The following is a 27,499-nucleotide window of genomic DNA, read 5'->3' as shown; positions in this document are numbered from 1 at the left end:
CGGGACTTTATGGAGGATGTTCGATGACAGCGAACCCAAGGTGTCGGATTGTTGCAGATGTAGCAGCGCTCGTATATGGTCTGCCATTGTTATGCTGAAGGAGAGGGTGCTCCATATGCGGACGAAATCTTCGAATTCGGAACTCTTTTACAGGAGGCTGTTTCTCACACAACGACGCAGTTGCGTTACACATCGGCATGTTGCACGATGCAAGTCGAAGCCTCACGCGGCAGAGGGCTGCAGATATATGGACATGAAGAATAAAGATGTAGAATGTTAATAGCGTTTGTTTTATTTAAAAACCCTAAAGTGTTTTCACATTAAAAATTCTGAGGCGTTACTTTTCAGGACGCCCTCATAGATAACTACATCACCTGAGGAAAATCTGAGGTTACTATCAATGTTGTCTGCGAGTTCGTTAATATACAACATGAATAGCAAGGGTTCCAATGCACACCTGAAGTTACTTCATTTGTCGATGTCTCTTCATCGAACATACTGCGTCCTCCGTACCAAGCAATCCTCAGTTCAGTTACAAATTTCGCTTGATACCTCATATGACTATTTTCGGTAATAATAAGATGACTATTTTCGGTACTAAGTAAAACATCTTTCGGAAACCAAAGAATACTGCATCTGTAATCACATACTGATGCACCCATATAGGCGTATAAGCAGTCACGGTTCCCGGGCTCCATTCGTGAACCGTTACGTGAAAAAAACCTGCATGTATGAGATACAAAAAAAAATACCCTTGGGACAAAGTTTATACAGAGAATATAGGTGTAGAGATGTGACTCGCAGCAGGGTTGCGCTTTACGGGCAGGCTGCCAGTTACAGAAGGCGTCTTGTTTCAGACAGGCCAGGGGAGCCGAGGCGTCCATGGAGGCGACGGGCGTGTTCGGCTTCGGCGGCGAGGGCGGCGACGCGGTGTCGGTGGCGGGGACGGTGGCGGGCCGGCGCACGCCGCTGGGCGCGGTGCCCGGATTCTACTTCCCGCCCCCGCCACCCCCGCAGCCGCAGCCGTCGGCGGTGCCGCCCCACCACCCGCCGCCAGCACAGCAGCACCCGCTGGCGCACGGGCTGCTCGCCTCTCACCACGGCGCGCCCGACGAGAACAGCCCCGCCGCGGCGCGCAGGTACGATACAGCCAGACAGGAGCGGGGAAGTACCCAACAGCTAGCCATCACTGTACAGGGTGTTGCGGGAGGAATATTACCAGAGCTATTCATAAATTAACTTCCAATTGGCTATTTTAAAAAAGATAATTTTTATATAGAGTTCGTGCCTACATATTGACATTAGCTCTCCACATAATCGTCACCCAAGTACAAATATTTGTCATACGTGACGTCAGCTTCCTTATCTCTTCATCAAAGAATAGTATCACCTAGTGCTCCAGCCAGTTGTTAACAGCATCCTTGAGCTCATCGTCAGTCATGGAATGCTGAGTAGGCAGCCAGGCCTTCACCTTGGAGAAGAGACGAGAGTTGCTTGGTGCAAAGTCCGGACTGTAGGCAGTTTGGATGTTGAAATATCTCCCAGCCGAAAACACTGAGTTTTCCTTCGTTCGATTCGTAATTTGGCGTCGCGCAATTGTCGTGAAGGATAATATTAATTTAGAAATCATTTGCTTGTGGGGTGGCAGGGGTTTATTGGTCTTACAGTGGTGTTGTCAAGCCTATAAATTACGACATGAGCCACCTGGAAGTAGTTTTAACCGACATACCAATTTGCAGTTCTCTTTCAACTTGTGGTCGCTGAAAATTAAACTCTTTCTACTTTAAGGAAGCGAATGAGTACGGCGAAAATTAAAATTTCACTGTTTATTATACGAGTATATACGCGGCCGGAAAAAATAGTATATCTGGAAAGACTACATCGACTGCGAGCCGATAACGGCATATGCCACCTGGGGGTAGTATGTGTACTGATAATCCACTGTTTATTACATATACACTGCCGGAAAGAATAATACGTCTGGAAAAATGACGTCGATTTTGAGCCGATGACGGCATATGCCATCTGTGGGACAGTAGATGTAATGATTACGTACCAGATCGCCATCTGTGTCTACCCTTTGATAACCAATGCTCTCACAGCCAGAAGGCTCAGCGTTGTGCAAATGTGCGAAGCAAGCAGACAACCATGCCACAGAGACGCACTCGCGATTCCTACAGCCACGAAAGGGCCAGACTGTGGCCTTCGTCGTGTCGGGATGATCTTTCCGAAGAATTGTCACACGAGTTGGACATGCTGCGTCAGTTGTGTAATGATGCTGGTATCAGTGGTCACGTGAACATTCTCACACCCGTAGACAAGGTTCTGGACGTCCACGCAGCACAGACGCCCGCCAGGATCGTGGTATTGTAAGTACAGTAATGGCAGATCGTACAGCTACCACAGCACAGATAAGAGAGCTTGTGAGCCCAGACGTGTCAACACGAACTGTGGCGAACCGGTTATTAGCAGCAGGACTAGGTCACAAACACCTCTAGCCCGTCTTCCAGTACGCCACAGCACCGACGTGCACGCTTCGACTGGTGCCGTCAGAGGAACACTTGGAAGATGTGGAATGCCGCGCCGTGATCTTCAGCGAAGAAAGCAGCTTCTGCCTAACGCAAGTGACGGTCGTTAGCGCATACGACGTGTACCTGGTCAGTGCTGTCTCATAGACTGCATTCGTCCAAAATACACTAGCCCTATCCCAGGCCTTGTGGTCTGGGGTGCGGTAATTTACAACGCTCGTTCACCTTTGGTGTTTCTGGAAGGGACGCTAACCAGCGCTAAGAACGTGCATAATTTTGTTAGGCCTGTTCTTTTTCTGTTCTTGCAACAGAAAGGTGATGTGTTGTTCCAACAGGATAATGTTCGCCCACATACTGCTCGGTAACAACATGCACTGCAAAACTTGCAACAACTTCCCTGGCCAACACGATCTCCGGACTTGTCTCAAATGGAGCAAGTGTGGGATAAGATGGCACGAGAAGCTACTCCTGTGACTCATCAACCAACAAAGACATACGTGAGCAGTTGTAGCAGGCGTGGCACAACGTAACCCAGGGCAGTATTCGCCATCTGTACGATCGACTGGACGCCAGAGTCAGCACTTGCACTGCCGTCCGTGGAGGCTACACCACGTACTAATATGGGTGTTTCAGCATGGGTCGATACCCGGTACCTCAGAACCACTTGTGCTGTTGATCTGTAAATGTAACTATCTAATGAACTTCATGAGCACTGTTGCAGCAATAAATTTTGAGCTAATCGTAAACCTCTAAAAGGGTGTATTCAGTTTTTACCTAGCAATTTTTATATTAATGTTTGAAGACCCCCGAAGCGACGTAGGTGACACTGAGACAAGTAATTACCATAGAGACGTGAGGCCGCAAATGTCGGGAAATACCGCAAAAGTGGATGCCAAATGTTCGAGACCTCATGTCACCAGATGACGTACCTCCCCGAAGGTGAAGCGGTGCAACCTATCGGTCTGTCGCACCTGATCACCCCAACTGATGTCAAATATTCAAGTTGGTGTGTCTCCGGGACACCGCCGGCTCAGGTTTCGAAACTTGCGTCTGTCAGGCAGTGTTCTTTTGTATAGTGTTACACAATTAAGTGTTTATATTGATGTAAGATTTATTATTTTGCGTACCTGTCTCCCGGTCCCCGCTGGTTAATTGCAGAGTACAGTACAACAAAAACATACTGTATTGCGTCGTAAGTAAACAAGTATAAGCTTCCGAACTACACCGCCACCAATAAATGACCTACGTTTTCTTTACGAAATAAAGTCTGTAAATAAAAAAGAAGGGACAAAAGGAGAGAAATACAAAATAATAACAGTTTTTACTTGGTTACAGCGAGGGTAGTAATATTGTAACTTCTACGTTTACAACAGCCAACATTTACAAAACGTGCTCGAAAAACAGAGTAGCGTAGTGGAGTGATGTGTAGCACTGCCTCCTCTCAACAATGGCAGGATCGACAAGACCAATCGCATCACGTGCCGCGATTGACTTCATCTGGTGATGTCACATGTTCAACACGTGTCATCAATTTTTGGGGTACTTCACATTTCCGCCCCTATGTATGATTGTTGTTGTTGTGGTCTTCAGTCCTGAGACTGGTTTGATGCAGCTCTCCATGCTACTCTATCCTGTGCAAGCTTCTTCATCTCCCAGTACCTACTGCAGCCTACATCCTTCTGAATCTGCTTAGTGTATTCATCTCTTGGTCTCCCTCTACGATTTTTACCCTCCACGCTGCCCTCCAATGCTAAATTTGTGATCCCTTGATGCCTCAGAACATGTTCTTCCAACCGGTCCCTTCTTTTTGTCAAGTTGTGCCACAAACTCCTCTTCTCCCCAATTCTATTCAATACTTCCTCATACGGTATCATATACCGTATTAAATTAGTTGTCTCAGCATCATAAATGTCGCTTCGGGGATGTTTGAACGTTTGTGCAAGTCACCCTGGGGTGAACAGAAATATCGAAACACCAGAAACACATCATTATGCCTAATACGGTATAGGAAAACCGTTGGCTGTCAAAGCACCTTACAGACGTCTCGGAATTGATAAAGACAGGTTCTGTATTATTTTCAAGGGAATCTTATCTCATTTTTCCTACAAAATAATGGCATAATGTCACGATGATGGAAGTGGATAGCAACAATCACCCTTCTTTCCGAAGTAGATCACAAAGACTCAATAATACTGAGATCTGGTGACTCGTGACCAGAGAAAATGCGACAATGCTAGCTGTCTGAACATGTGCGCTGTCACCTTGAAACACAGCATCACCGTTAGGGAACAAAGGTTTGTAATGTGATGGGCGTGATCAGCCAGCCAAAATGGTTACATAATCCTTGACAGTATTGCTACCCTGCATAGAACCCATGGGTCCCATCGAATACCACGATATGGCTGCCAAAATCATCACCAAAACCACACTACGTTTCACTCTTGGGACGTGAACTCGGCCAGAAGTTGGAAAAGTGCGAAACAAGACTCATCCGACCAAATGACTTTCTTCCATTGCTTCATAGTCCAGGTTTTATGGCTTCGGCACTACCTTATCCTGTTATTGGAATTTGCATCACTGATCAGTTGTTTTGGATTTCCAGCTGGCCCTGCAATTTTCTGCTTATGGAGCTCCTTTCGTGCTGTTTTGGTGCTAAGAGGGTCTGCGAGCGCTTTCGTCCTTTATTTTCTGTCTCAATCGTCCTCAATGGCCGTCTATCACAATCACTCAACACACACTTTAGTCCGCTTTGTGAATTACCAGATGATGTTTTCTCGATTTCCCTGCATGCGGTATAAATCTTCAGTGTGGTGCCTTTTGAAGCACCAAACACTTCGGCAACCTTGGTTACGGGAACACCCACCATACGAACCCCAACAATTTGCCCACGTTTTAATTCACTTCATGCTGACATAATGCACCCACAGCTACACAGAATGCTGTTAGAATCACGACTGATACAAAGTACTGAGGGCACTGCACAGGTGCCGCTCGTGGTCGAATACAACAACGCAACCTGCAGGCTCGGCTGTCACACACACTGCTCGGATAACTCAAAAGACAGTTTGCTCTCCTAAAGGTGAAAACTTTTAATGCTCCAAGCGCTACGGGAATTTAGAATGCAACCAATTATTTGCATTTCACACGAAAGTTTAATTTCCAACAGTTCAATTTATATTATCTTAAAGTTTCTCGCAGTCTCTCAAAGCTTGCCCGCACACCATCAACCAAGGCAGATTTTTGTATCAGAATATAAAGCATTTTTGCAACAGAATATAAAGCTCTAGTTTGGACTCGGAATAGTGATACACAGTCATGCCTTTTCACGACTGACCGTCAGCTGGCTGCTAAAGCTGGCTGACTAACCCGGTTGCTCAACATTTTGGCTGCCTTAGCCAGGCTACTGCAGCAAGGCTCCCTAGTGCGTTATAGTCCTTACCGTTCCCTAATCATGAGAGCATTGTCAATAACACGGTCAATTAGTTCTACATCCATATTCTGCTAACCATTTTGAACTGCATGGCAGAGAATAATTTCCATTGAACCACGTATTAGGATTTTTTCCGTTCCTTTCGCAAAGAGGAACAGGGGAGAAACGACTGAGTAAATCCTTCTGTCTGCACTGTAATTAGTGTAATCTGTGCTTTGCTGTCCCTACGGGAGCTATAGTACACCCCTAGAAGACAAAGACTGTACCTCAATCCAAATCGTTAGATAAATTGTAAGAGTAGGTAATGAGGTACTAATATTGTCTAACGTTGTTGTTTGAAATCTCTAGGTTTTTAGATTAATGTCTGATACCTACTGTTAACCTTTTATAGATTTTTGTATCAGAATATAAAGCTCCGTTCTGAACTGGAAATAGTGATGCCTAGTCATGCGTTTTCACTGTACAGCGATTTCTGGACTCGCATTCGAGGAGACCATAGTTCATATCCCCGTCTGGCCATCCATATTAAGGTTTTCCATTATTTTCCTAAATTGCTTACGGCTTACGGCAAAAGCCTTGAAAGGGCATAGCCAATTTCCTTCCCAACCCTTTCTCACTTCGAGCTTGTGCTCCGTCTCTAATGACCTCGATGTAGACATGACGTTAAACACCAATATTCCTTCCTTTTGTTCAGCGATTTTAGTTCATGTTCTGTTGCGCGATCGCTCATCTCAGTATATGCTATTGCTGCATTTATCCGGTGACTGAACATAGGAACACTATTGAGATGTTCCGCAACTAAACAATTTCTGAAAACTGAATTCAATATTTCGACCTCCTCTTTGTCAGAAACAACGAAAAAAACAAGTCAAATTTGAACAGACGCAAAATCTCCAAGATTGGCGATCTTTTACAGAAGCTCGAAATTTAGCGCGGACTTCAAGGCGAGACGCTTATAACAGTTTTCACAACGAAACCTGGTAAAAAATCCAAAGAGATTCTGCTCGTATGCGAAGTATCCTAGCAGTAAGACACAATCAATGCCTTCCCTGTGCGATAGCAGCGGAGATACTATGAAGACAGTGCTGCCAAAGCGTAGTCACTAAACACAGCCTTCCGAAATCCCTTCACCAAAGAAGACGAAGTAAATATTCCAGAATATGAATCAACAACAGCTGCCAACATGAGTAACGTAGAAGCAGAGATATTCTGGGTGTAGTGACGCAACTTAAATCACTTAACACAAGCAAGTCTTCTTGACCAGACTGTAGGTTCTTTTGAGTGTATGCTGATGCAATAGCTCCATACTTAACAATCATATACAACCATTCGCTCGACGAAAGATTCGTACCCAACGACTGAAAAGTTGCACAGGTCACACCAATATTCAAGAAAGGTCACTAGTTACAGGCCCATATCATTATCGTCGATATGCAGCAGGATTTTGGAACGTATATAGTTTTCGAACATTGTGAATTACCTCGAAGAAAACGGTCTATTGACCAACTGTCAACACGGATTTAGAAAACATCGTTCTTGTGAAGCACAACTAGCTAGCTCTTTACTCGCACGATGTGGTCCTATTGACAAGGGATTTCAGATTGATTCCGTATTTCTGGTTTTCTGGAAGGCTTTTGACACTGTGCCACACAAGCGGTTTGTAGTGAAATTGCGTGCTTATGGAATATCGTCTCAGTTATGTGACTGGATTCGTGATTTCTTGTCAGAGAGGTCACAGATAGTAGTAATTGACGGAAAGTCATCGAGTAAAACAGAAGTGATTTCTAGCGTTCCCCCAGGGTAGTGTTATAGGCCCTTTTTCTGCTCCGTATCTATATAAACTATTTGGGAAACAATCTGAGCAGCCGTCTTAGGTTGTTTACAGATGACGCTCTCGTTTATCGACTAATAAAGTCATCAGAAGATCAAAACAAATTGCAAAACAATTTAGAAAAGATATCTGTATGGTGCGAAGATTGGCAATTGACTCTAAATAACGAAAAGTGCGAGGTCATCCACATGAGTGCTAAAAGGAATCCGTTAACTTCGGTTAGACGATAAATCAGTCAAATCTAAAGGCCGTAAATTCAATTAAATACCTAGGAATTACAATTATGAACAATGTTAACTGGAAAGAACACATTGAAAATTCTGAGAAGGCTAACCAAAGATTGCGTTTTATTGGCAGGACTCTTAGAAAATGTAACAGGTCTACTAAGGAGACTGCCTACACCACGCTTGTCTGTCCTCTTTCAGAATACTGCTGCGCAGTGTGGGATCCCTACCAGATAGGATTGACGGAGCACATCGAGAAAGTCCAGAGAAGAGCAGCACGTTTTGTATTATCGAGAAACAGCAGAGAGAGTGTCACTGAAATGGTACAGGATTTGGGACGGACATTACTGAAACAAAGGCATATTTTGTTGCGGAGGAATCTTATCACTAAATTCTCTCCTTTCTCCTCTGAATGTGAAAATTTTTTTTGACGCCGACCTACATAGGGAGAAACAATCATCACGATAAAATAATGGAAATCAGAGCTCGTACGGAAAGATGTACGTTTTCTTTCTTTCCGCGCGCTATAGGGGATTGGAATAATAGAGAATTGTGAAAGTGGTTCGATAAGCTCTCTGCCAGGCACTTAAATGTGATTTTCAGAGTATCCATGTAGTTGTAGATGTAGATCTTCCGTTTCAGTGTCATTGCGGTCATTGAGTGACTGAACTGACAATATTTGACTGATTTTACGCAATACCAAAATTTACTTTCTATTTCATTGAACTCTTCTCGCATTGCTCTCCGTACGCTCATTTTTGCTTCGTTAAACCTTTGTTCGTCAACAAAGTTCTGATTTCGGTTAAAGCTGTGATCGAGGTCTGTTAACTTTCGCAGCAACTTAATACACTCCTGGAAATTGAAATAAGAACACCGTGAATTCATTGTCCCAGGAAGGGGAAACTTTATTGACACATGCTCTGTTGCCTGTGTCTATGTGTCTGTGGTTCTGTCAGAACCACAGACACATAGACACAGGCAACAGAGCATGCACAATGTCGGCACTAGTACAGTATATATCCACCTTTCGCAGCAATGCAGGCTGCTATTCTCCCATGGAGACGATCGTAGAGATGCTGGATGTAGTCCTGTGGAACGGCTTGCCATGCCATTTCCACCTGGCGCCTCAGTTGGACCAGCGTTCGTGCTGGACGTGCAGACCGCGTGAGACGACGCTTCATCCAGTCCCAAACATGCTCAATGGGGGACAGATCCGGAGATCTTGCTGGCCAGGGTAGTTGACTTACACCTTCTAGAGCACGTTGGGTGGCACGGGATACATGCGGACGTGCATTGTCCTGTTGGAACAGCAAGTTCCCTTGCCGGTCTAGGAATGGTAGAACGATGGGTTCGATGACGGTTTGGATGTACCGTGCACTATTCAGTGTCCCCTCGACGATCACCAGTGGTGTACGGCCAGTGTAGGAGATCGCTCCCCACACCATGATGCCGGGTGTTGGCCCTGTGTGCCTCGGTCGTATGCAGTCCTGATTGTGGCGCTCACCTGCACGGCGCCAAACACGCATACGACCATCATTGGCACCAAGGCAGAAGCGACTCTCATCGCTGAAGACGACACGTCTCCATTCGTCCCTCCATTCACGCCTGTCGCGACACCACTGGAGGCGGGCTGCACGATGTTGGGGCGTGAGCGGAAGACGGCCTAACGGTGTGCGGGACCGTAGCCCAGCTTCATGGAGACGGTTGCGAATGGTCCTCGCCGATACCCCAGGAGCAACAGTGTCCCTAATTTGCTGGGAAGTGGCGGTGCGGTCCCCTACGGCACTGCGTAGGATCCTACGGTCTTGGCGTGCATCCGTGCGTCGCTGCGGTCCGGTCCCAGGTCGACGGGCACGTGCACCTTCCGCCGACCACTGGCGACAACATCGATGTACTGTGGAGACCTCACGCCCCACGTGTTGAGCAATTCGGCGGTACGTCCACCCGGCCTCCCGCATGCCCACTATACGCCCTCGCTCAAAGTCCGTCAACCGCACATACGGTTCACGTCCACGCTGTCGCGGCATGCTACCAGTGTTAAAGACTGCGATGGAGCTCCGTATGCCACGGCAAACTGGCTGACACTGACGGCGGCGGTGCACAAATGCTGCGCAGCTAGCGCCATTCGACGGCCAACACCGCAGTTCCTGGTGTGTCCGCTGTGCCGTGCGTGTGATCATTGCTTGTACAGCCCTCTCGCAGTGTCCGGAGCAAGTATGGTGGGTCTGACACACCGGTGTCAATGTGTTCTTTTTTCCATTTCCAGGAGTGTAACTTAGCTGTTGAACCAAGACGGGTCTTTCGGAGCCACCAAACCTTACTAGGTATAACAAGTCTACGATTTGTTGTACAATGTTTTTTAATCAATTTATGTTCCAAGTCGCTGTCCCCATAGCTGAATATTTGGTACTGACCTCTCATAATCTTGAAATTGATTACTGTGTTTTTTTTTTTTACCTTTCCTAAAATTTATTGCAACACTTAACCAATTGATGCTGTAAGAGTCTTATATAGCTGAAGCCCACCTCTGTGTTAAATTTTTCCTTAGGTTCAGATCTGTTACTCGGAAATCGAACACGTTGTCCTCCCGAGTCGTTTTTCTAACTACTCGAAGTAATTTTCAGATAAGACATTTTCGACAATCTCACAAAAGCCCTGTCTCTGCAACCAGTTTTAATTGCATGATTGAAATCTCTTCCAGTTACAATAGCAGGATCAGAAAACTTATTCGCGACTTTTTTCTCTGAAGCTCTGTTCCCTAAGGTTCCATAGCCAGATAATCTGTAAAAGTATCTGTCCACTTACCATATTTGACCCACATTTGAGCTTACCTTCACCTACGTTATTTCAGATTAGGAACCTCCTTGGACATACTCGGGTAATTTACAGCAAAAAAATGTGCCGCCACCATTGGCGTGTAGCTTATCTTTGGCTTTCGCTGGTGTTCGCTTCCCGCTAGAGTCGGCTGTCTGTTCGTAATTTATTGTGGCGTTATCAGTTTTAATAAGCGATCTCACTCCTATCTACAAGGACGAAAGTTCTCTTTTTAGAGTAACGCGCGGATGAATTTCTCCGATTACGGCAGGTGATACACCATTAACAGTATGAAGAAGTTTTTAAAACAATTCACGCAACATGTACTTTGCTACCCGTGTAGCAGCTTACAAATCTCTTGGGCCTGTGGTTTAGGCCTTCCACTCATCTCAAGACAGTGGCGGATACAGAGAAACCTCAAGGGGGGCGCTAAAGATATGTTGAGCTACCTTTACTTTTACCGTAATAAAAAAAATAATCTAGTCACGTGCAAAGTTTAAGAAAGTTTTATTTAAACTGGTTATACACATATACAAGAAAATGCCATCTTATGATATAAAAAAGTTACAATTGTGGTTCTCTTCCGTAAATGATGAATTATATGCGCCTATCCTTCCTGGTAAATTGGTTAATTGCATCATCAATAGGGCAATCAGTGTCAGGGTGAGCGTTCAACGGAGCTAAACCATTAAGTCGATCCTCCTTCATTGTCGACCCCAGCCATGTCTTTGAACGCCGCAATGTTGGGAAAACTTCTTTCTACTGTAGCAACAGACGCAGGTAGACAAGCAAATATTTTGTACAGCGTGTGTAAAGTAGGACAGTCAGATGTAGGACAAACAGACAACGCTTGCATAACAGAACCACGATCTTGGGCGTCTATGCTCGTTTGCTTGTATTGAAGAATCTCTCCCATTAGTCTCTTTTTAATCACAAAGATTGATTCTTCTTCAAGTGCCAGATCATTACCGTCATGTTTCAGTAGTTGTGACGGCAAAAGTATGTTGAATTTTAAATGATAAATATTTTCTTCAGCAAAACGTTCTCTCATGCCAGTCGTAACATGGTCCAGTGTTGGAATAAAAATAATTCTTTCCCAATATGTCATAGCATCACCATTATGATCGCAGATTTCCTTGTGTCTTTGCCTGTAAGACGAAGAACACTCATCTCCACGTCCAACTCTTCCATAACTGCCTTCGCCTCTTCAACAATACGAGCAAAGTGGCTATCAGCATTAGCTCTCATGCCGTCGTACACCTTCAGCGTCGAATCTAATTTTGTTTTTGCCATCGCGACGTCCTAGCTAGTGTCTTGTAAGATTTTGCTGACTGGATATGTTATGCTCATAATGTCACTCAGTGTAAACAGAGTGATAATAAACTCTCAATTAGAGACAGCTCGAAGGAGGAGAATATTGGCTCTGGCAGCCGTTGTTCTATCCCTCCAACACTGTATTTCTTTAAGAACTTTGCAAACTGTTCCGATATCAGCTGCGAATTGAATAACAGCATCATGTAGCTCAACCCGGCGTGGGTGGCAATGCGGCCGGCCCCGCAAGGGGGAGGCGTGCGCCCCCCCCCCCCCCCCCGCCATATGTATCCGCCCCTGTCTCCAGACCATAGGGCTGCGATCAGTTCTGTGTATAATGCTGCAAATGGTGGATCGTGCTCCCACTCGTGCAAGGCTAGCTGACATCATCAGTTCACCTAACACTTACTAAATCAGTGGTTCCAAACCCACGGTTAATTTACTCCCTGAGGGATAGAATGAAATTTTATAAACGATAACAATGAAAGTGTTCGATTGTGTTTCGGCCACGAAACCAAATTATTTTTGAAGTACCATTGCTATTATCACTGCATCACGAGACTGCGCTGCTGATTACATAGATTACAGTTTATTAGGGTTTAAACAAACCCCATATAGGATCACTTTGTCGTCCGTCTGTTAAGACCCTTTTTCTCAGGAACTGGTATAGGTATCAAGTGGAATTTATGTCACATACTATGGTCTACGGTCTCTTGGCGGAGTAAATAATTTAAGGTTACAGGTTAGTGGTCGTCCAACCTTTTTGCTCCAGAGCCAATACTTACGCTGTGTGGCGGCACCTCGAGCCACATACGTACCGATCTTATTATTAATTGGTAACCTACATCAAGCATGGTGTTACGAGCCCCCCAGTAGGCTAGTAGCTATAGCAAGGGCGTGTAAGTTGACTGACTACCCCCAAGTACTGATAGTTAAAAGTTGGCACCATTCAGAATATTCCTTGTCTGCCGTTCTCTGTTTCAAAGTGCTGCCACCCTCAGCAACCTCAATAGTATAACACTGTAATTACCCGACGAAGTGTGATTATTTGATTAAGAACAGTATTTGCATTTGTACTTAAATCGAAAATGAGACACGATCAGGAACTTTTACTAAATGTTTTGAAGATCATTTGTTCTACACATTACGTTGATTTACAACAGACTTAATTAAATTTCATATTCCTTGCAACAAATGTGCACTATATTTGACGATGACCGTTCCTGTAATGTACATTCAGGAATCTATGTTGCTTTCGCCTCAAGATTTATACCATTGTAGCGTATCGGTACGCGTCGCGCACGCACATGAATTGTCAATAATACTAACAGTGCAACATCCCCCGTTCACATCATCTAACGAAATGGATTCACATTTTGCGAATCTGGATTGACGTCAGATGTCTGCGACACATGCACGTCTATATCGGCCCAGAACTTGAACCCACATTTTCCATTTATCACAAGCGGTCGCTTTAACAACTACGGCTACCCGAGCACGCCTCCAGCATAGATCCAAACTGCCGTATTTCGCGGAGTTCACAACTATTACTCTCGCACATTTCATGACTCCCGCATAGGGGGAGACAAATATTTTATCGTCATTTTAGCAGGTCGAGGCATGGATACGTCATTGATGGTTACACCGTCTGTGTTTATACAGTGTCTGTATCTTCGCGTTATATGCTTGCATGTCTGAAGGAACAGACACCAATTTGACCGTTACAGCTTTTAGGCTGAAAGTGGCAGTGGCATTAGATACTGGCTGGTTGATGATTGGTTGATTCGTGGGAGGGGACCAAAAAGAGAGGTCATCGGTTCCATCGAATTAGGTAAGGATGGGGAAGGAAGTCGGTCGTGCTTCAAAGTTTCCCCCGGCATTTGCCTGAAGCGATTGGGGAAATCATGGAAAACCTAAATCAGGATGGTCGGACGCGGGTTTGAACCGCCGTCCTGAATGCGGGTCCAGTGTGTTAACCACTGCCGGCCGCAGTGGCCGTGCGGTTCTAGGCGCTGCAGACCGGAACCGCGGGACTGCTACGGTCGCAGGTTCGAATCCTACCTCGGGCATGGATGTGTGTGATGTCCCTAGGTTGGTTAGGTTTAAGTAGTTCTAAGTTCTAGGGGACTGATGACCTAAGAAGTTAAGTCCCATAGTGCTCAGAGCCATTTGAACCATTTCTTAACCACTGCTCTATCACGCTCGGTCGTTAGATACTGTTTTTGTTTGTAGGTTAGATAAATTTTGGGGTAGTATGGGTGTTGTTTAAAAAAAAAAGTGGTGTGCTTCGTGCTCTGTAAATTTAAAATTGCACTTGGAGAAAAAAAAAGTGCCTTCCCCTTGCCCCCAAATTCAGAATGTACATGATCTACAGTTAGAGAGCGATAAAAGTTATGCTTCACGTCAGCAAGTGTGCGATTAGTCAGTGGCGTGCGGTGACCATCAGATAGCCGAAGCAGTGTATGTAATGTTATATTACATATTATATAATTACATTATATATATATATATATATATATATATAAATTATTAGACATAGCCGGCCGGAGTGGCCGAGGGGTTCTAGGCGCTACAGTCTGGAACCGCGCGACCGCTACGGTTCGAATCCTACCTCGGGCATGGATGTGTGTGATGTCCTTAGGTTAGTTAGGTTTAAGTAGTTCTTAGTTCTAGGTGACTGATGACCTCAGATGTTAAGTCCCATAGTGCTCAGAGCCATTTGAACCTTCTGAGTTCTCCTAGTAGGCGAGCTTCGACTGAAATAATTCCAAAATGGGACAATCTCGCATCATCAACAGAATTTCTACAGCAGCTTTTGATTCCCTTCAGCGCTGAAACGACCTTTCTACTGAAGACGTACTCACAGCGGTTATAACATATTAAGATGCTGAAAACTTGTTTAGCATGCAATTAGTGCTCAGTAGTTTTGCAAGTTCGCTCATGGTTTTATTTCTGAACTCTTCTGTACTGTACGCTCATGGTTTTATTTCTGAACTCTTCTGTACTGTACGCTAGTCAGCTAATTTTTCAATCAAATGGCGTCGAAGGAATTTCCAAAATTTTATCATGAAAAGCAAGCTGCATATTCATTAAGCGAACTAGAAAATATTTCACACTCCGGTTTTTGGCTGACGGTTTGAGACGAAACGAGGTTTAGTACGTGGGCGTAACAATGAAAAAGTATGGCTTCAGCATGTGTGGTGGATTGTTGCTTCACCCCCTTTAGATTTCCCACCAAAGACGCCGCGCTGTCAAACGTTTGTGCAGTCAGTTTTTCATTACATCCGAATTCTGATAAGAAGTGCCGGGTAAGTTCTCCAGAAGGGTTAGTGTGTTCCTCAGTACTTACATCACAGAAGTCAAAGAATCTTTTGTTTATCCCTCCTTCATATATATAACGCCGGACAACAGAAAACTGTGTTCATTTGCCGCAGTTGACGTTTCGTCAACTATGGCAGAAAAAATTTGGAAATTTGTGGTAAGGACTATGGGACCAAACTGTTGAGGTCATTGGTCCCTAGGCTTACGCACTAAGTAATCTAACTTAAACTAACTTAAGCTAAGGACAACACACATACCTATGCCCGAGGGAGGACTCGAACCTCCGACGGCGGGAGCCGCGCGAACCGTGACAAGGCGCCCGAGACTGCACGCCTACCCCGCGCGGGAACCATGACGGTAGTTCTCAAGTTGGCCGTCCATTTTTCATTATCTCCTTTTTTTTCTAAGAAATAACTCGCAGAAAACGGCTTGGACAGTAGCTCTTTTATGGAACACCTAGACAAAGCTCTATATTATATTACTATACTTAGATACTACCTGGAAACTTCACGCACTTTCTACTCCCGTAGAGTGAGTAAAACAATAACGTACTATTATTGATACACCCCATTACTCTCTGTTATTACATACCCCTCCGAAGCTACTTTATATCTGTTGTGGCAGAAAAACACGCACACGACCCGTTACCAACAGCCGCGCACGCTCAAGTCCCTCTATGCTCAGCTAAGCTACACGCACATTGGTTCGGATAGGCTCACAATGCCCGATTAAATTTCAGAGAGACAGTATTGTCGGCAATCGAGAGATATATACCACATAAATTAATAAGTGATGGTACTGATCCCCCATGGTGCGCAAAACGGGTCAGATCGCTGTTGCAGAAGCAACGACAGAAGCATCCCAAATTTAACAGAACGCAAAATCCCCAAGATTGGCAAAGTTTAGCATAAGTTCGAAATATAGCGCGTACTTCAATGCGAGATGCTTTAATAATTTCCACAACTAAACTGAGTCTCAGAATCTGGCAGAAACCCAAAGAGATTCTTGTGAAACATAAAGCACAATAGTGGCAAGACGCAATAAATATCTTCACTGCGCGATAACAACGGTGAAGACACTGATGACAGTGCCACTAAAGCAGAGTTATTAAACACGGTTTTCCGAAACTCCTGCACCAAAGAAGACGACGTAAATATTCCTAAATTTCAATCAAAAACAACAGCCAAGATGAGAAACATAGAAGAAGATATCCTCGGTATACCAAAGCAGCTTAAATCACTTAAATAAGGCAAGGCCTCCGGTCCAGATTGTATACCAGTCAGGTTTCTTTTGGAGTATGCTGATACAATATCTCCATATTTAGCAATTACATACAACCGCTCGCTCATAGAAAGTTCCGTATCTAAAGACTGGAAAATTGCTCATGTCACACCAGTACCCAATAAAGGGAAATAGGAGTAATTCGCTGAATTACAGTCCCATATCACTAACGTCGATTTGTAGTGGTGTTTTGGAACATAAACTGTGTTCGAACATTATTAATAAATTACCTCGGAGAAAACGATTTATTGACACATAGCACGTATTCAGAAAATATCGTTGTTGTGAAACACAATTAGCTCTTTATGCTCATGAAGTAATGAGTGCTATCGACAGGGGATGCCAAATTGATACCATATTTTTAGATTTCTGGAAGACTTTCGACACTCTTCCTCACAAGCCTAATCAAACCGCATGCCTATGGAATATCGTCTCAGTTATGCAACTGGATTCGTGCTTTGCTGTCATGAAGCTCACAGTTCGTTGTAATAGACGGATAGTCATCGAGTAAAAGAGAAGTAATATCCGGCGCATCCCCAAGGAAGTGTTATAGGTCCTCTTTTGTTCCTGATCTATATTAACGACATAGGAGACAATCTGAGTAGCCCTCTTAGATTGTTTGCAGATGATACTGTCGTTTACCGTCTTGTAAAGTCGTCAGACGACCAAAACGAATTGCAAAATGACTTAGATAAGATATCTGTATGGTGCGAAAAGTGGCAATGAACCTGAAAGAAAGAAAAGTGTGAAGTTATTCACATGAGTACTAAAAGAAATCCGCTAAATTTCGATTAAGCGATGTCACACAAATCTGAAGGCCGTTAATTCAACTAAATATTTAAGTATTACAATTACAAATAACCTAAATTGGAACGATCACATAGATAATGTTGTGGATAGAGCAAACCAAAGACTGCGATTCATTGTAAGAACACTTAGAAGGTGCAACAGGTCTACTAAAGAGACTGCTTACACCATGCTTGCCCGCCATATTCTGGAATATTGCTGTGCGGTTGGGATCCGCATCAAGTGGGACTGACGGATGACATCGAAAAAGTTCAAAGAAGGCCAGCCCGTTTTGTATTGTCGCGAAATAGGGAAGATAGTGCCACAGACATGATACGTGAATTGAAGTGGCAATCATTAAAACAAAGGCGATTTTCGTTGCGACGGGATCTTCTCATAAAATTTCTATCACCAATTTTCTCCTCCGATTGCGGAAACATTCTGTTGGCACCCACCTACATAGGGAGACATGATCATCACGATAAACTAAGAGAAATCAGGGCTCGCACAGAAAAATTTAAGTGCTCGTTCTTCCCGCGCGCCGTTCGAGAATGGGACGGTAGAGAGACAGCTTGAAGGTGGTTCATAATCAGGTAGATGTAGATGAACATAATGCGCTTATTATTTCTATGTGTTCAGCTAAGCTACACCGACATTGCAGCGGCTCGGCTCACAATGTGCAATCAGTACTGTAACGAAATAAACGCATTAGTTCTAGTGTTTCGAAGAAGTGTAACGGTTTTGTCTAGGTGTTGTTGAATAACCGTGTGATTATAATTACACTAGCGAACCCGGCAATACTTAACAATTGCTGAATATTTATGGGAATTGGACATACATGCTAATCTCCTTCTCTCTCCTCCCTCTGCACATCTCCTCCACCCTCCTCTCTTTTTGTCCACATCCCCCTCCTCCATTTCTCTGTCCATCTCCTTCCTCTCCACCCCCTCAATCTCTCACCACCTCCTCCTCCTCCCCCTTCCTCTGATACTCCCCTCCTCCCCCTCTCTAAGCCCATTTCCTCTCTCGCCCCTCTTTGTCAATCTGCTTTTCACCTTTCTCCCTCCGAGCTTCAGCCTTGCTTATTGTTATTACAAATGAACTTTTATTCGGAACTGAAGTCGCTTAACATGAATGTGTACATCGGATGGGATCATTGGTGTACTGGATATGAGAGAGACCCTTCTTACTGCTGGTTCTTTGAGGACAGTATTTTGCATAGTTTTAATCTAAGAAGGGGTAGGATTACAAAGTTTCAGACAATTCAGATTTCATAGTAGTATTATAATCATAAGCCGGTAAGCCATAAATGCAACTTTCCTGTTTTATGTTAAAAGCAACTGTTGAGGAAGTAAACAGAATAGCATATAGTTGTGTATACATTAAAAAAATATATATGTATAAGGAGAAACAGTATGTGTAGGAGAAACAATTTACCTAGTAATTAAAAGTGGCAGCGACACAGAAAATGAAACCACACATTTTCACAGTGTAGCGTAGCATTTTCTTTTTCGCAGCAGTCAGTTTTAGCAGAAAACCTACACATTGCAGTTAAAAAAAAAAAAAAAAAAAAAAAAATCTATGTCCGTCGGCATGTTTATTACAGTTGTTGAAGACTGGTTTGATGCAGCACCTTCTCCGTCTGCTTACTATATTCATCTCTTGGTCCCATATACGATTTTTAACTCCCACACTTCCCTTCAGTAGCCACTAAATTGTGGTCCATTGAAGTCTGTGTCCTATCGACCAATACCGCCCGTCCTGTTCAGTACCTTCTCATTAGTTATCTGATCGACTCACCTAATCTTCAATATTATTCTGTAGCACCACGTTTCAAAAGCTTCTATTGTCTTTTTGTCTAAACTGTTTATCGTCCATGTTTCACTTCCATACATGACTACTACAATCCAGACAAATACCTTCAGAAAACACTTCCTAACATTTAGATCTATATTCTATGTTAACAAATGTCTCTTCTTCAGAAACGTTTTCCTTGCAGTTGCCAATCTACATTTTATATTCTCTCTATTTCACCCATCATGTTATTTTGCTGCCTAAATAGCAAAATTCATCTACTGCTTTAAGTGTCTTGTTTACTAATCTAACTCCCTTAGCATCACCTGATTTAATTCGACTACATTCCATTATCCTTGTTTTGCTTTTGTTGATGTTCATCCTTTATCCTCCTTTCAAGACACTGCCCATTCTGTTCAACTGCTTTTCCAAGTCCTTGACAGCCTCTAACAGAATTACAATGTCATTGGCAAATCTCAAAAGTTTTTATTTATTTTCCCTGAACTTAAGTCCTACTCCCCATTTTTCTTTGGTTTCCTTTACTGCTTTTTCAATGTACAGATTGAGTACCATCGGGGATAGGCCACAACCCTGTCTCACTGCCTTCTTAGTCAGTGTTCCCCTTTCATGCCCCTCAACTCTACAACTGCCGTCTGGTTTCTGTACAAGTTGTAAATAGCCCTTCGCTCCCTGTATTTTAACCCTGTTACCTTCAGAATTTCAAAGAGAGTGTTCCAGTCAACATTGTCAACACCTTTCTCTAAGACTACAAATGATATAAATGTAGTTTTGTCTTTCCTTAACATATTTTCTAAGATAACTCGTAATGTCGGTGTTGCCTCGCATGTCCCTACATTTCTCTGGAAACCAATCTAATCTTCCCCGAGATTGGCTTCTGCCATTTTCTCCATTCTTCTATGAAGAATTTGTTGTAGTATTTTGCAACCATGACTTATTAAACTAATAGTTTGATAATTTTCACAACTATCAGCAGTTGATTTCTTTGGAACTGGAATTACTATATTCTTCTTGAAGTACGAGGGTATTTCGCTTGTCCTATACATATTGCACACCAGATGGAAGAAGAGTTTTGTCATGGCTATCAGTAATTCTGATGGAATATCATCTACTGACGGGGACTTGTTTTGACTTAGATCTTTCACAGCTGTGTCAAATTTTTGTCGCAGTATCATAGCTCCAATCTCATGTCGTCTACATCCACTTTCTTTTGTATCATATTGGCTTTAAGTTCATATCCCTTGTATATACCCTTGATGTACTCCTTCCACTTTTCAGCTTTCCCTTCTTTGCTTAAGGATACAGGGTACTTTTCCAGTTCAATATTACGTAAAAATCAACACCTATTTCTTTCAGGAACTGTTTGTAATATGTTTATATATGTCTTACAGATGTTTTGTTGATATCAGATAAAGCAGAACACTTTCTAAACAAATTAGAAGTATTTTGAATATTTCTGAAACTGCTTAGGGTTATTTAAAAAAATTACAAAGAAATTGATGCATTTTTTCCCCAAAATGGTTCCTCACATTGAGGTACCATTTAATCCAATGTTATACATTAGAAGGAGACCAAATTTTTACCAGATATGCATGACTTGATGGCTGAGGTACTAGACCTATTTAATTCCACCTATTATGTATGTTACAAGGATAAAAATAATCACAATTTACATTTTAATTTTTATAATTTTTTTCCTAATAAAATGTTATTTTTCTATAATTTAGTTGATTCTGCAATTAAGCTTAGGTCTACTATTTAAGTATGGACTATTGCAAGTTATAGAAAAAAATTAGAGCAATGATTTATAAACTTTAGGAAATACTTGTACCTGACTTCTGGAAAGTAAAACTTGCGGGAAATTGCGAATGAAGATATGAGTCCAATTAAACTGCACCTCAGAACATCCCTGTAGTATAATTTTCATCCTGCAGCATTTCTTCATCTTCAAGCTTTCTCTTGGCATTCCTTTTAGCACTTCTTGCTCCTTTGGTAACTTGAAGAGCGAATCTTTCAGCTTCATGCACCCGTTGTCTGTCACACGCATGCAATTGATTACCCATATTAGAGCCACATTCTATGCCTAAATTTGTCAGGACTTACAACCTTCCTGTCACTCCATCATTGAACACATGTCACTGTATCTAGTACACCAACTTTTAATGTATTTAGTCCAACAAAAACATTCTTAGGTAATCTTTCCCATATGAAGTGGTTGAAACTTTCATTTGTATTCTGAGTGCCCCCATGAAGACATTTACTAAGCAAAACAGGGTCACTCAGGTCTCTAAAAATTTCATTCATAACATCTCAGGAAGATAATGCTTATGATGGTAAATTTGACCACTTTTTTTTTGCTTTTGGTAACCACGCCAAGAAGCTGCTCCTTTAGGGGAAAGTCTGTGAACAGGGTGGTCATCTGTGGACAACTTATGAAAGTAGGTGGCCCATACAGCTTTTCTCATTGCTGTAACATCATTCAGAGGTGCAGTTCGTCTAATGGCCAGCCCGTAATAAGTCTGACAAATGTCTATTTCAATTTCTGTCAATCTGCCTCAGTCAGACAGAGATTTTCCATCAGATAACAACTTTTCCTTCATTTCTCTTCATAGCTTCCTCAGTCTAGCACCCATCCTCTTTTGCACATGTCCACAACACTCCAGTTTTGTTACCAAGGTATCACCATAAACATTGAACTCATTAATTTTATTGAAAGCCTTAGAGTCCCCATCACCTAGGTACTTTGTATATCTAATGTTATAAACGGGCACCGACCTCTGAAATATTTTTAGAGCTCCATCACACTACATACCTCCACTGTAACCATCATAATTCTTAGAACACTGATGTTCAATATTTCCTTCAGTGTTACCATGGCAGATGTGGCAATACTTAGATAAGCACTCAACATCAACAACTTTTCCATTCTTCAGAGAAGTAGCACGTACAACACCATTCAACAAACAATGTCCTCGACGTTGCCATGTCCCATCAAGTGCAACAGCAATGCCCCTGGTTCCACTAATATTTACAGTTTCTTCTAATGCACGTTTCATAGATGATTTAGACACAACCGTCAAGCCACCTAAAACTATTTTTATGTACTTGCTGTACCTACTGGGAGGAGGAGGAAGGTCCATCAAACCACAAAATGTTTGAACAGCCTTTTATCCTTTTCTTATTGCACTCACTGCATACACTAAATTCAAATTCACATCATATCAATTATGCACAATGTTCAAAGTCAATTTCAAGGTAGATTTATTGCAGGATCTGAACAGAACAATTAATTTTGACACTAAACCCTTTCTGCTACTTTGTTGTTCAGTTATTTACAGACAGCCTACACCGTCACATTGATTACGTTTCACCACTTCCTTTATCAAATAAGATACGATGCCCACATCAGCAATAACAAATCCACCACAAACAGCGTTATTGTTAACACAAAAATTTGAATCACCAGGCAGCATGCCATAGGTTACTTTCAACTGTGTAGCTTGCTTTGTTTGTGAACTGGTTACCATGGAATTTCCTTTTACTGAATTTCTAGATGCGTGGCAAAGTTCATATTTATTGCACACTAAAGGATATACACATCCACAAATGTATGTAGCCCTTGGGCAACAAACATTTACTAACACGTGGAAAAAGTGCATCAGTGAAACTAAAGTAAATACTAGCAAAGATAATCATTTACAGACACTTGAAACCTGCACTGTTACCAACATTTATAATGTATCATACATATAATCTCTGGAAACATAAGGTCCCAGTTCTTTTCTTTTTACCTATGTAATCCTCTGCTGCCTTCCCTATTTCATCTCTTAAAGCTACCCATTATTCTTCTACTGTATTCCTTTCCACTGTTCTGGTCAACCTGGTCCCTCTGAAACTCTTAGCAACCTCTGTTCCTTTCAAATTATCCAGGTCCCATCTCCTTAATTTCCTACCTTTTTGCAATTTCTTCAGTTTTAATCCCCTCTAAAACTATGAGCAATCTCTGGTCCTTTCAAATTATCCAGGTCCCATCTCCTTAATTTCCTACCTTTTTGTAATTTCTTCAGTTTTAATCTACAGTTCATAACCAATAAATTGGGGTCAGAGTCCACATCTGCCCCAGCAAATGTCTTACAACTTAAAATATGTTTCCTAAATCTCTTTCTAACCATTAAATAATTAATATGGAACCTTCCACTACCTCCAGGTCTCTTCTACATATACAGCCTTCTTTTATGGTTCTTAAATCAAGTGTTAGCGATGATTAAATGTTATGCTCTGTGCAAAATTCTACCAGACAGCTTCCTCTTTCATTCCTTTCCCCCAGTCCATATTCACCTACTATTTTTCCTTCTCTTCCTTTTCCTACTATCAAGTTCCAGTCCATCATCAAAATTAAGTTTCATCTCCTTTAACTATCTGAATAATTTTTTTTATCTCATCATATTTTTTCAATGTCTTCATCATATGCTGAGCTAATTAGCATATGTACTTCTAGTACAGTGGTAGGCACCGGCTTCATGTCTATTTTGGCTACAATAATGAGTTCACTGTGCTGTTAATAGTAGCTTACCCACATTCCAATTTTCTTATTCATTATTAAAGCCACTCCTGCATTACCAATATTTGACTTTGTATTTATAGCCCTTTATTCACCTAACCGGAAGTCCTGTTCCTCCTACCATCGAACTTCACTAATTCCCACTATATCTAACTTAAACCTATCCATTTCCCTTTCTAAATTTTCTAACCTACTTGTTCAGTTAAGGAATCTAACAATCCACACTATGATCTGTCGAATGCCAGTTAGTATCAGGTCAAAGCTGAAGTAAGTCGGTCAAGAACTTTTCAATAGTTTTACTTAGAATTTTCCCTATCATATATCGTGTATATATTTATATATTATATATATATTAAAAATTTACAGCCTTTCTCTGTCCAAATGTTTATTAGAGTATCATACAAAAATTTAAAGTAAATCAGTGAAGAACTTTTCGAGATTTTTGGTAATGATGATAAACGACAACTTGCTTTTATATAGAAATATAGGTAATAAGTATATTGTTACAGTTGTTCTTATTGAAGCAGTGCTTTAGTTGCTTTCCCCGAATGCACGCCACTGTGATTAGTATTTTGTTTGACAGCAAGTTTTGCTTATGACTGAATCAGATTGTCGCATCCTTCAAGCCACTATCATCAGAAACGTTAAACGTCTAATAACTCCAACTACGTTCTGTCCTGTGTTCCTCCTGTCTCCCTTTGTCACAGTTTAAAGTCCATGTATGTTAACCCCTTATGAGGAAAAGTGCTAATGGGAGATGAGCTCTGTCAGTATACACTTTTGTGTAAACATGAGAACGGTGAATGAGACTGGTGGAGCCGGCAGGGCCAGCCGTATCATATCGGTGAAATGGTCGCCTAGCGGGCAGATTTTGGAGGAGGAGCGGAGCTTTGAGAATATTTTTGCACGCAAGTGACTTTTCATTTGGCGCCCCCTTTTCCCTTGTCCGCTTTCATCCGTGTCATTTTTTGCTGCTAATTGTGGTACGCACTGTGTACAAGTCTCGCACTTGGGTGCTCCTCTCATCTTGGTGCCCTGAGAGGCGACTTGTGTTGCTTGGGTGGGGGGTGGGTGGGGGGGGGGGGGGGGGGAGTGCCAAACTTGAAGCAAAAAGCAAAAATCCTACAACTTTCAACAAATATTCAAATGTGTTTGTATTTCTAAGGAACCAAACTGCTGAGGTCATCGGTCCGTAGGCTTACACACTACTTAAATTAACATATGCTAATAACAACACATACACATACACACACAAACACACACACACACACACACACACACTACCCGAAAGAGGATACGAACCTCCGTCGGAAGGGGCCACGCAATCGGTGAAACGGTGCCTCAAACCACGCAGCCACTACGTGCGGCTACAAATGTTTTTTCTGTCCCTTTCCGTTGTTAAGTTATCCTCCTGACATGCGTAACAATACACTGTTAAGAACAAATGTCTCTCTACGGTTAAGTGTTACATAGTTTGGGTTTCTTTTGAGCGGTGATGTCTTTCTCAGTACTGGTACTCCTTTGCGCACAGCAGTAAATCGCTCCCTTTTTGTTTTTTCTTTCCTGCTTCTCTTGAATCTGAGCCCAAATATGTTCACAATAAGCATGTGATGCAAATCTTTCTGCGAGCAGTTTAGTCTCGTGGCTATGTAAGCACAAGCTACATGCGGTCCATTGGACAATGACATACACCCACACTGGCCCACAATGCCCAACAGTTGCTGACATGACTGATCTCGCTTGGCACTACAGCAATGGACGAACTTTCGTTCTGCCCCATAGTAACAAAAATCCAACATTTAAAGAATGTAAAGACAGTGTGATAAACTTAATATGAGAAGAGGCAGTATTCTGACACTCCCTCCTCTTCCTTCCTTTCATGCCATACCTATGCCACCACACATTATTCTTCTGGTGACAAACGTAAAACGTGTGCAGTCCAACCAGTGATTTTGTTCCAATTTGTACACAGAGAGAAAAAAACACACATGTGATCTGCAGTTTCAAAGTGATAAGAGGGAATTTTTGTGGAGGATTTTCCTTCATTTATTTATTATAAACTCCTACCTCAATACTGATAATTTTCACAAGTCCATTAAAGTATGTTAATGTAATTAATTCCCAGACTCCTCCGTGAGACTTTTATGGGTGAGTAGGGCCTACCCTTAAGCAGTCCGACATCTACGATGTTTCCAAACCAGGACAAAAACTTGATAGTGGCGTCCCGCCCTTCCCCCTCAAGTGCTTGAGATAGGATGTCAAACATTTTAAAAACATCGATTTTTCAAAAATGTGTTCATTTTGTAGCGTATATTTTTCTGAAGAGTTTGATATAGGCCTATAAGAAATATATGTTCGAGGACAGTAAGTCATGTTATTTGGTCTTAAGTGTGCCAAAGTGCAGTGCCATGCCTCTTCACACAGCATTCTTCTATCGCACGACACTGTATTTCACAATTCAGACATGTATATTTTGTAGGGGAAGCCATCAAACCTATATTCAGGACAGTGGGAATTAAAATATTCTGTGGTGCCTCTTCTGCACCCATTCGGCCAGTTTGACATCCAACCCCTTTTAAAAGAGCTCACAATTAACAGTGTGTGCAATTATTTGGGACCGGGAAAGTAAGAACTCTTCAGAAAATTTGTACTCTTTATTGCCTATTAGCTAATAACTTTCTCTTTTGTGTGACATGAAATTAAATATAGGAAACATAAAAGCAGTATAGACAAGGGAAGAGGATGTGAGGGGACATGGCCCTCATTTTCACATTCTAGACCTCCATCTGCCACAGTCCAATGAATGGTCGGTATGCATATTTTTTTGGTTTTGAAACCCCACTGCCTTCCTACTGACCTGATATACAGTCTTTTAGGTCTTCTAATGTCACAACTCTAAAAGCTACAAAATGAAAATGAGCATGTGGTCTAGTTCATAACCAGCATCATCATCACAACCGCCACCACCACCACCACCACCACCACCACCACCATCATCATCATCATCATCATCATCATCATCATCATCATCATTGGCATGACAACCATTTGTGAGCCTTGGCCTTCTGTAGAAGATTATTACATTCTTTCCTATTCAGTGCCAAATACTTCCAATTGTGAATCCCAGTTTTACTTATCTCATCTCTGACACATTCCTCCCACCTTAGCTTTGGTCTATCAACTCTCCCATTTCCTTCAGGCTCTGGGTTGAGTATCTTTTTAATCAGTCTGTCATTAGCTCCTAGTACATACCCTGCCCTTTCCAGCCTTTTAATCTTAACATAGCTGAAAATGTCTGTATCATTAAATACCTTATATAATTCATAACTGAATCTCCTACTCCAGAAATCGTTTTCTTCCACCAGCCCATGAATTTTTCTCAAGATCTTTCTTTCAGATATGTGAAGTTGCTTTTCATCAAATTCTGTTAATGTCCATACTTGAGCACTGTACGTTACCACTGGCCTCACTAACAATAAAGCTTAATACATTATAACTTTAGTTGTTTTTTTTATTTATGATGGCATGGTAGTGCTTGTCAATGGACAATATTAATTTTTGGATTTTGCAGCTGATATCATTTTTATAGTTTACCACACA

At 42.3% G+C, this 27,499-nt stretch overlaps 1 protein-coding gene across 1 annotated transcript in view; it reads left to right on the top strand.

Moving 5' to 3' along the window:
* Positions 1–966: 966 nt before the first annotated feature.
* LOC126088326 (class E basic helix-loop-helix protein 22) overlaps positions 967–27,499 on the top strand; it is a gene marked incomplete at its 5' end in the record, with an annotated part of 85,628 nt that continues 59,095 nt past the window's right edge. Inside the window, one exon of the mRNA XM_049906459.1 lies at positions 967–1,139. Within this exon, the coding sequence (XP_049762416.1) occupies positions 967–1,139 (173 nt within the window). The remainder of the gene's footprint in view (positions 1,140–27,499) is intronic.

This window comes from Schistocerca cancellata, chromosome 6 (assembly GCF_023864275.1).
Source record: "Schistocerca cancellata isolate TAMUIC-IGC-003103 chromosome 6, iqSchCanc2.1, whole genome shotgun sequence".
In the NCBI taxonomy this organism is placed as follows: domain Eukaryota; kingdom Metazoa; phylum Arthropoda; class Insecta; order Orthoptera; family Acrididae; genus Schistocerca; species Schistocerca cancellata.
This window is presented reverse-complemented; position numbering and strand designations above follow the sequence as displayed.